Source organism: Lepidothrix coronata, unplaced genomic scaffold (genome assembly GCF_001604755.1).
Source record: "Lepidothrix coronata isolate B3197 unplaced genomic scaffold, Lepidothrix_coronata-1.0 Scaffold156, whole genome shotgun sequence".
NCBI classification, from domain to species: Eukaryota; Metazoa; Chordata; class Aves; order Passeriformes; family Pipridae; genus Lepidothrix; species Lepidothrix coronata.
The window spans coordinates 2,243,954-2,254,440 of record NW_016690336.1 but is presented as its reverse complement, the minus strand read 5'-3'; the positions used below and the strand labels follow the sequence as shown (position 1 = coordinate 2,254,440).

General features: G+C 40.4%; 1 protein-coding gene across 1 annotated transcript in view; it reads right to left on the bottom strand.

Annotated features, from left to right (window-relative positions):
- The window catches only part of LOC108504257 (catenin alpha-2-like), a gene marked incomplete at its 3' end in the record, with an annotated part of 101,664 nt that overhangs the window by 20,951 nt on the left and 70,226 nt on the right, over window positions 1-10,487 (bottom strand). Inside the window, exon 3 of the mRNA XM_017828991.1 lies at window positions 4,390-4,585. Within this exon, the coding sequence (XP_017684480.1) occupies window positions 4,390-4,585 (196 nt within the window). The remainder of the gene's footprint in view (window positions 1-4,389; window positions 4,586-10,487) is intronic.

Below are 10,487 nucleotides of genomic sequence, written 5' to 3'. Positions count from 1 at the left end.
AAATAAGTTACATTAAGTTTGTAAGGTAACGAGGGGAAAAAAAAAAAAACAAGAAGGGAAAGACATTTTATTTTTATTTTTATTTTCTACTTCGCATTTCAAAACCATGACTGAACACGAGAGACAAGAAGGACCTCATGTGAAGACAGGACAAGGGTATGAGGAGACAGAAGTGAGAAGGGTTAACAGGGAATGTGAGACAGAGAGACACCATGAGGCAGGGGAAATTTCAGAATGTCAAGGAAATTTTGAGTTGCAAGGAAGACAAAGTAAGTGTCTTATGACACAAAGATAGCAAAGAAAAGGAGAGGGAAAGGAGTAGAGGAGAGCAGCAGGGACTCCTTGGGAAACTGAGATGGCTGCAGTTTTTTAATGCAGTTAAGAAAGAAAACTGAATTAATTAGAGGGCAGAAACCAAAAGTCCAAAGAGATTCTAAAGAGAGCGGAAAAGTTTTAAGGAAGGCAAAATCCCATCAAGGATTTTATTCTTCGGTCAGGAAAGTCAAGACCTCCAGGCAGGGAGTGTTAAAGACTTGGGATAACGTGGTACTGCAAGGATGGGGGTTTGGGAAGGAACTGTTGGTCCAACAAGGCCTGACTGAAAGAAAATGGTTAAATCAGGAAAGGCCTCCTAAAATACAAACTGCCTGAACTGGGGTGATGTTTTCAGCCTCAAAAAAAAATATTGTGTATCACAAAACTGAGACAGTTTTATGTGAGCGTACATGGCATTACAAGTATCAGTGCAGAATGTGCCCCTCTCCGTGTCAAAGTGCTGTCATTGAAACCACAAGAGCTCAAGTGAACTTAAAACAGCAATAGAAATCATTCTAAGAACAACTAGCTTCTCTCATATGTGTATTTTGGAGTCTGCTCCCACCACCTGAGAGATGCAGATTCCCTGCTTTTCTCCCAAGGTCACTGAAGGAGACAGGAGGGAAGAAGCAAGGAAGAAGACCTTTTACAGGATTTATTTTAAAATCATCCTTTAAAAAGTTTTTAAAACCAGATAACTAAAAGCACTGAAGCACTAAAAATATTATTTTTGGTGTTTTCCATCACAGAGAAAAAAATTGCCAAGAAAGTTTTGTGTCTCAGCTGTTTCTCCACACTTCCAAGCTCACAGATAGTCACAGAGTACACGGATCATATTCTTTCTCTACAACATGCATAAATCTGCATGAACAAAAAATTAAGCCTGCCTCAACTTTACAGTGCCTTCAAACACAAAAAACAGTTAGAGCTATTTTCTGTCCCTTGATTGAAGTACAAATTTCAAATTATGGTGTGAAGTTGTATTGACTGTGCTTGAAAAGCAAAAAAAATTATAACACAACCACCAGCTGCTGGACTAAATCATGTTTTTAATGGATGTTTCAGCCATATGCCAGAAAACTTCCAGGAAAATTACATTAAAATCAGACAGTCACTAGCACATACCTACAAATAGACACTGGCAAAGTCATTTAACTGATAGAATAAATTTACACGAATATAATGTATTTCCTTGTCTTGCCTTCTGCAGCATCCCAGACTGTCTCTTAATAAATTTAATCAGACCTGAGCCCGATGGACCTGCAGTTCTTGATAGATTTTTGTGTCAATCAGAACCTGAATTTCTCCTCCACAGGGAATTTTCTTCTTCTCTAACAATCAATAAAAGACCAGTTGCATTAAGACACCCATACTATGAGTGTTGCAAGTATTATCCTTTTTATTGCTCTGAGTTCTTCTTTACTTTCCTGCACTTCCCAGGCTTTGTAGTTTCAGGGTTCATGCTCATACAATCATGGAATGGTTTGGGTTGGAAGGGACCTTAAAAATCACCTAGTTCCAACCCCAGTGTAAGGAGACATGAACAACAAACATCCACATTTCCCAGGTCTCATTTGTCCCCCTCTGGAAGAACTTTGGCACAACCCTGACAGTACCAGAACAAACACCCACACAGCAAAGCATTCCATGGCACAGCAGTTGGATTACTTCACTTAGATGGTTTTGAACTATAAGGACAAAGTGTTCCTATTATGGAGTCATTATGGGATACATAAATACACATAACTACACAGGGATGAGCTTTAGGCACAAAATATTTTCGTCTTGCTCTTTGTGTTTTCAGAACCCAACTCCGTAAATCAAAACTGTTGCTCATCCTCCCACATTATTAAAGCGACAAGATCCCCAACACTACATATCCTTTGCATTCCCATTTATTCCAAAGTATTTTGCAAGCGATACAGTGCATTTGTTTCACACCCATCAATGGAAAGCAAGTTTCCCTGGCAGGAATTGCTGTCTGCAGCAGAACACAACAGCACACGGCAGCGCAGGGCAGGAAACGAGGAGCACCCCAGAGCCAGCTGTGACTGCTGGAGACATTTTTAGGTTGAGGATGTAATTATCCAAGCTGGAACCTTGCCAGGAAACCAGCCAGCAAAACACAGCCTCGGTTCATTAATCCAGCTCTTCATGTCACTGAGCCAAACGTGTCGTCTCCCACCCCAGCGGGGCCGGTCCCATTCGCAGGGCTCGTGGCTGCTGATGATGGGGTTTGGTGCCTCCTGCTCTCCAAGCCACAGAATCGTGTTGAACACACCCCAAAAAAAAAAAGCTGCTCCACTTTTCTGACAGGCTTTTTCCCCAGCCTGCAGCGTTGACAAAAGATGAACGTCTGTATTACTCTGTATAATACAGTTTAAGGTCTTTTTTTATCTCTCTGTCTCTCCCATTGTTGTTTGGGGTTTTTTAAAGTATAGATTCGAAACCAAAAAGAATAAAAGTCTTGTTTTCAATTAAAAAGTCAGAAATTCAGTCAAGGTAAGACACTGTGCAACAATTTAGGCTGATGACTCAGTAGGAGGCTCCTTGGGAGAAGCTGAGTCAGCACCACAGACCCAAAGGGAGTGTTATAAATTCAGAGAGAAGGTGGGCACTCGTGTCAGCACTGAAGATGCTGAACTAGAACTTGGCATAACACAAAACAAGTAATGCAAGCAACAGGAAACTGAAGTAGTTGACAAGTGAAAATTAATGCCAGAACAGCCAGGCATTAAAATTCTACATCAGCATTGAAATTCTACATCAAAAAAAAACAAATTAAATCCTACCATCACAACAACAAAACCCACCCCAAAAAATAAATCAACAAAACCCCCCTAGAATATTGAAATATCATTGTACATAGAGTATACAGCAAGTACTCAACTTGTTCTGATGTACTGGTAACCAAGCATTTAAAAAAACCCAAACCACAGAGGAACAGGAAAACAGTAAAACCAAATATACATACAGCAGAAAGGAGGAAGAAACAGCCTCAGGACAGAACAGACTGGAATATTCACTAATCAGTGCTCATGCACACAAAATTTTAACCCTGCCTGCTCCTATGATCACTTCAGTCCAATTTTCACAAGCTGAAAAAAACATAAATATGAGTTTTGGGGGACTAACTCACTGAAAATCAGTATTTTATGCCCAAGTCTTTTAGACTCCTTTTGAAATCCCAGTTGGAGGTGTGTCAGTCTTGTTCTAAAACCCAGGGCTGATGATACTGGCAGATGGTATCTTTATATTATAGGATTTACAATGGAATAAACCTGAAAGGTACTTAATTCTGTTGCAGTAAAGATAATTAGAATCAAAGTCAATAAAAAAGAAATGTTTTGTTATGGGTATGTGTTGAAAACACATTTTTCTCCTACCACACAGGTAAATTTGAAAGCATCTGATACACATTTTACCTTTTGAAGGAAAATTGTCAGAGGATATCCATGATCTCAAGAATATTCATTTGTCTTTTCACCAACACCCAGATAATAATTTTTTTAAATATTGATATTAGCCCTCTATTTGCAGATTTGGATATTTTTTTCTATATTTCAATATATACTTGAAATCAAAAAGTACTTCTGTATTGCTGCACTATTTGGTTGATAATTGTTAGGATGCCAAAATCCTGATTCTACATTTGCACCCACAGGCTTTAAACCACTGCTCAGATTTAGCCAAGTGAAAAAACAGGTCATTTTGTCACAGAGCAGACTGAAAACCAAGTTGAAAATGAAACAACAAGCTTTGGCACTGGGCAGCCTGGCTGCTAAGTTATATTTGAGGCCACTATGTGGTGACAGAACAGCTAAAAGAGAAAAAAACAAACCAAACACATTGTTTTAGCAAAGTCAGAACATTGTTTATACTTGTTCCTATTCATTAAGGTATAGGTATTTTAATATTTATATACCATGAGGGTTTATATATATATATATATTTATATATGGGACATAAGTTTAATTACATTATCAAAGCATCTGATGCATTTTTTTTTTCAAAAGAAATCTTGGAAAGCACCGAACGAAGCTGTTGCCCCTTAAAGCCTTTTGTCCCACGTACCTTGTTTTCGAACATCCTCCACAGCAGCAACCAGCTCCTCCTTGAGATCCTGGCTCTCCTTAGCAATCTGATCTCCTTTTTCCAAGAAGTTCTGAGTGGCCTGTTCCACCGAGGCAGCCAAAACGTGAGCCTTCTTAGAGCGCCCTTTCTTCTTGCCAGACGGTCCCTTATTGCTCGTGTTCACGAGCGTTGTTACCTTTGGGCAAGGAAAACAAGTTTTTGTCAGTTTGAGCGATTCCCCAACTGCTAATAGGATCACCTAACTCAATTAACACCACTACTGTCTCTTCCCTGGAAGGGATGTAGTGGTCACATGTATTGAATAAATAAAATGTAAAAGTACGAGGTCCAGCAGCACATCCCTCAAAAAAGGGGTTTCCCTTCAACCTCTCTTCAGTCTGGGCTGAGCAAACCACAGCCAAGCAGCAAAAAGAAAAAGATGAGAACCAGGTATGGCAGGGCAGTGGTGCTAAAGCATCGCTTTTGTCACTGTTTATCATTTTTTTAGAAATGAGTAAGCTGATAAAATGGACAGCGAACACACAGGGGTCAGAAACCACTCAGAAATCAATTGTCCCTCGAGATAAGCACTGCCAGGGACATGGAAGTGGTGACAAAAACATCGTGGCTGTTTTCCAGGCATTGAGGTGTGAAGAGCTCCTGCTGCAAAGATTATTCAGGTTCAAACTCTTTGGGTAAGTGTTGCTTTACTGTATTTCTAACATTTTGGGGTAAGACCACAGCAGACAGCGATGTCCTGTCAGGATTTAAACAGAAGGAAAATCTGCTTCCTAAAGCAATTCCTTACTGAGCTGTCAGTAAACTGATTAGAAACTTAAACCACAAAGCTTAACAACACAGCACGGGGGGTACCACAGCTTTTGGCTGGACCAAGAAGGAATCTTGCAGGACTCCAGCAGTGAAAGGTTGCCCTCTGTAAAACAGGAATACTGAACTGGGTATCACTGGGTGTTAAATGCATGAAAAAATAGCAATGGATCCATAATGCTCAGAGATCCAATTCTCCCTACGCAGGACACAAACCAGGACAGCTGAAGTGATGTACTGGTGTCCTAAACCACACATTCACTGTAAGAATGAGGAAGAGGAAGTCTTTTGGTACCAGTGACAGAAAAACTCATGGCATATTAGCTACTTTCCCATTTTTAAAAAGCCAATGACCTAGAGCTTCATAAAAATTGCATGAAAAAATCAGAAAAAAAAACCCCCAAACCTAATATCTTATTAGCATAACTCAATTTTCTGGCAGGGCTTTAAAGCCAACTGGTTTATTTTAAATATCTTACCCCACCTATACTGGTACAAAGGACAGAATGTCTCTGTCAGCTTCTGTAACTAATTCATGCAGACCTCACCCAAAATTCCGTACAATTATCAAATATATCACTTGATAATTACCATAAGCTCATTTGGCAACCCTGTAATGATCCAGGCTTTGTGATCACACTAGGGAACCTTGCTCTCTTATTTTATTAAAGAAGCTTCACACAGCCCTAGCACAGATCTCTGCTGGAAAAACAGAACTTCACTAATTAATAGTTCAGTCCCATCCTGAATTAAGGCTTCCTTGCACAGCCCCAGCAGCACAAAAGGAAGGTGAGGATGCCTTTGCTGAAAGCAGAAAATTCTATTAGCATGGATTTCCCTATGGCAGAGGTCACATGTGGGCAGGGATGCCTGAAGTGAAAGGGGACAGAGCTGAATCACACACTCATCAAATTAATCCCACGTCAGCAGCTCCAGCTCAGAGAAGAACATTCCTGGCTCTGTGAATTAAACTGTCTTCCCTACAGATTTCTGAAATGGGTGGGCTAGAAGTTTAAGAGGTGTTATTCTCTCCCTGCCTTCTCTTTCCTAATTAGGTGCTCGAATAGCATTAGTTACTCAAGATTTTCCGTAACCACATTAAAAAATATACATATGTTGACAATTTTTGAGGAAAATATCAGCATGCCTTTGTTTTTAATTATACTGCTGATCCTTGTGGTTTCTCACTGATCCCTCACAAAGGACAGATGCCTTGTTATCATCCTTTCAGTACAGACTGGGTGGTGAAAGCACTGAGAGCAGCCCTCTGGAGAAGGGCTTGGGGATACTGGTGGATGGAAAATTAGACATGTCCTGGCAATGTGAGTTTATAACCTAGAAAGCCAGCTGTGTCCTGGGTGGCAGCAAAAGCCCAGCCAGCAGGTCAAGGGATGTGATTCTACTTCTTTCTTGTGAGACCTGGAGCACTTAGTCCAGCTCTGAGGTGCCCAGCACAGGTAAGACACAGAGTTGCTGGAGCAAGTCCAGAGGAGGCCAAAAAGATGCTCTGAGGGCTGGAGCCCCTCTGCTCTGGAGCCAGCCTGGGAGAGCTGGGAGTGTTCACATGGAGAAGAGAAGGCTCCAGGGAGAGCTGAGAGCCCCTTGCAGGGCCTAAAGGGGCTCCAGGAGAGCTGGAGAGGGACTGGACAAGGGCCTGGAGTTATGGGACAAGGGGGAATGGCTTTAAACTGAAAGAGATTTATATTTAGATTAGATATAAGGAAGTTGAGTTTTTTTGATTATGAGGGTGGTGAGACCCTGGAACAGGTTACCCAGAAAGTTGTGGATGCCCCATCACTGGACATATTCAACGTGAGGTTGGATGGGGCTCTGAGCAACTTATCCAAGCGAAACATGTCCCAGCACATGGCAGGGGGACTGGACCAAATGTTCTTTAAAGGTCTCTGCCAGCCCAAATCATTCTGTGATTCTACAGTTTTTAAATATCAATGACAGAGGCTGATGGAGTTTCTCTGAGGGTGGGCAGCATTTATATGTTTCTTTGTTTTTATAAAATCAAAGCAGGTAAATCAAACAAAACTCTGCAAACGTGTACATGACGAAAACCATCCACACAAATATTTTGGTTTGGTTGTGACAGGTGAAATCAGTGTAAAAGGGTTTCTCTGAAATATCATTAACTATTTGCCAAAAAAAAAAATAAAAAATTCACTATTTTCCCATATGCACATTGCATTTTTAAGTAAATATTACTTGTTCTTCCCAGTGGCATTTCCTGAATGTGAAGAGCTACAAGTTATTCCTCTCTTCTCATACACTCATATATCACCAGCTGCTGGAAACACTCAATGAGCTCAGAAAAGACAGCCCTGACATTTCAGTGTTTGGGCCCTTTCACTTCGAGATATAAGGCTGCCCTTCCACTCGAGTGCACTCCCTCATTGCCTCATTGCTCGTACTAATGAGATCCCCCTGAGCACTGTTTTTCAAAACCCTCCTGTCTCCAGAGGAAGTTTGTTACATCAAAAAAAAATAAAAATCACTACAACTGTCTGGAAAACAAGAACTTCATTTCTTCATTTTTCCGAACTGTTTCTTGGCTGGATTTGCCCTTTTTTGTCTCCTCCGGCATCAGGATGAAGGAGAGACCTTTCAAAATACTTTGTGAGAGAAGCAGATTGTGTTATGGGTTAAAGCACCAGCACCAGATTCAATTCCTTGCTCAAAGTGAGGTAGAGAACAGACCTGAGCTCTGTCATGTTTGTGACCTTCTTCATTTTGACCATCCAGAAGCAGAGCAAACACGTGTGGAACTTGAAATATTCCTGGCTCTGCACACCAGAGACTGACTTTGTGATGTGGCTCTCAGCAGTGGTTCATTAGCTGATCCTCATCCAACTCCAAGGTATTATTGAGCAAAACACTGGAGAAAATGCTCTCAACAATTACTTCTTCAATCACATACAAAACAGAAAAGCAGTTAACTTGGATTTTTTCCATATTTTTGCAGGGAAGCAGATAACTTGGGTTTTTTCCATATTTGTGCTTATTCTCTAGCACCACGTAAAAAATGGGATTTTTTTCCCTATTACACCACTAAAAGTGTGAACACAGATGTTCTGCTGAGCATGGTTCAGTCCATAATATAACTCAGTTTTTTGATAATAACAGTTCTTCACTTTTCTCCATCAACTTGACTAATCTGCCACTGTCCTTACCCAATAAATCATAACAGCTTACATAATTAACTCTTGTAATTATCTCCCCATGATTAGCACCAGCTGTCTACCTAATTCATAAAACTGAAATCCTCTTTCTCTTCTATACAGATATTTGAATTCCTAGTGGCAAATCTAACTTTCACCATCCACACCAAATTCCAGTGGTTTAAAAGGGGTTTAACCCAGGGTTTTTGTACTCCACCCAGTTCCCTTCAGTGTTTGCAAACACCTGCTGGTTAGAAGAACCCATAAATAAGCAGACTGTTCTCTCTAATGTATAAATTATTAGCTGGGATGTTAAAAGACGCCAGTTACACACCTTCCTTTTGGCTGCAAAGTGCACAGATAACTCGGGCAACACTGATTAGAGCCAGGATATTTTAATCCAGTGTAGCTGGAGGACAGTGAGCTGCTCCAGTTCACATTTCTGCTGCCAAATACTAATTCCTGAACAGATTTGCATATTTCTATTCTGTCACGGTGCACCTTTAGGATGCACTTTAGAGATAGCAACAGTGTTACTGTTAATTTATATTTTCCTTATCGGTGCTCCCACCACGGGAAGAGGCCAACGTGAATGAATATTATATAAGGCACCTTTAAAGTTCTTCAGCAAGTATTCATTCTCTGTGGAATTTCTTACTACCTGTTATGCTATCAAAAAGAAGGAAAAAAAAAAAAAACAAAAAAGCCTCCCCACACTTAATTTCCTCCTACAAATCTCCCTGAAAAATTATCAGAAGTTTCTACAACAGACACACAAACCTGAAATATGTTCCCACAAAATATATTGTTAGTAATAAGAAGAAAAGAAAAACATAATTAAAAGAAAAATCATGGTTATGTTCCCCCTACAAATCTTCCTGAAAAGTTATTAAAAATGTACACAACAGCCATAAAGACCTGCAATATGTTTTCACTGACTCTCCCACAACTGAGACAATAATCAGTAAAAATTAAGGTAACAAAATGCCTCTCCTAATGCATTTTGCTCTAATTTATAATGGCCTAGGAGCAAAACTTTTTAAATTCTCCTTTTGTAACGAATTTCTGCTGTTAATTGGCACTAAAGGACTGTGATGCTATTTAGGAGGCAAATATCAACTCCAGCTTCTTTTCTTATAACTCCATCATATAAGGAGCTACCTGGTAGACAGGAGAAAGAGATTTTCATGTTTTACTCATGAAAGATTGAAAATTTATATTCCTCAGGTTTCCCAAGGATTCACTTGCTCCTGGACACTATTTGAGGTTCCCCAGACCATCCACTTCTCAACTGGTAACACCACTGGGACCAAAACCATCTCATGGAACTGGCAGTACAAGCAACAACACCCATTACAAGATCCCCACTCTGTCTCTGCCTGATAGAATCACAAAACCTCTCTTTTAAGAACTAAATAATCCCCTTCCTGAACACAGGTATCTGGCACCTCGTTAGGATTTTGACAATTCCAGCTTTTGCCAAGCCAGAAAAGCTTGAGCAGGTGTTTAACTGGAGCAAGTGCACATCCTTCAGCAAAACCATTGGCTTAATCTGACTCCTATGAAATCTGCCTTCAATGCCTTCAGTGCAAGTAAAAGTCAGATTTTAGGATGTTCCTCTCTACTTTTAAGTCACCGTGGTTTTTCTAAGTGCACAAAAGGGTTTGCCCCAGTCAAGTACAACAGCTAAAGACAGTCCACAAGCCACAGATTCCCAGTATTTCATCCTTTTTAGGTTACACTAAGCAAGTTATGCTGCACCATTTCAAAAGTTCATGTTTATGACTTGGGTTAAACATGTATTTTCTGTCAACTACTTCTTCATTATGGATAAGACCAGTTGATGATTATACTAAGATGGAAAGAGGAACAAGAATTCTTCCCACATAACGGCATAATCTTGGCAGGATGACCACCCTACATAGCTTAGGGGCCAGGACATGAACTGGTGAGCACAGGATTGTCTTCAGGGGTAGGAAATGTGGGTTTGAAGTTCCTCAGGCTCAGCAGAGAAGTGAACCAAGTCTTCCTCCCCCACGGGTGAAGAAGATCTGGAACCTTAAGATCCAGAATATTATATAAGAGGGTGGGGTGCCACACCAG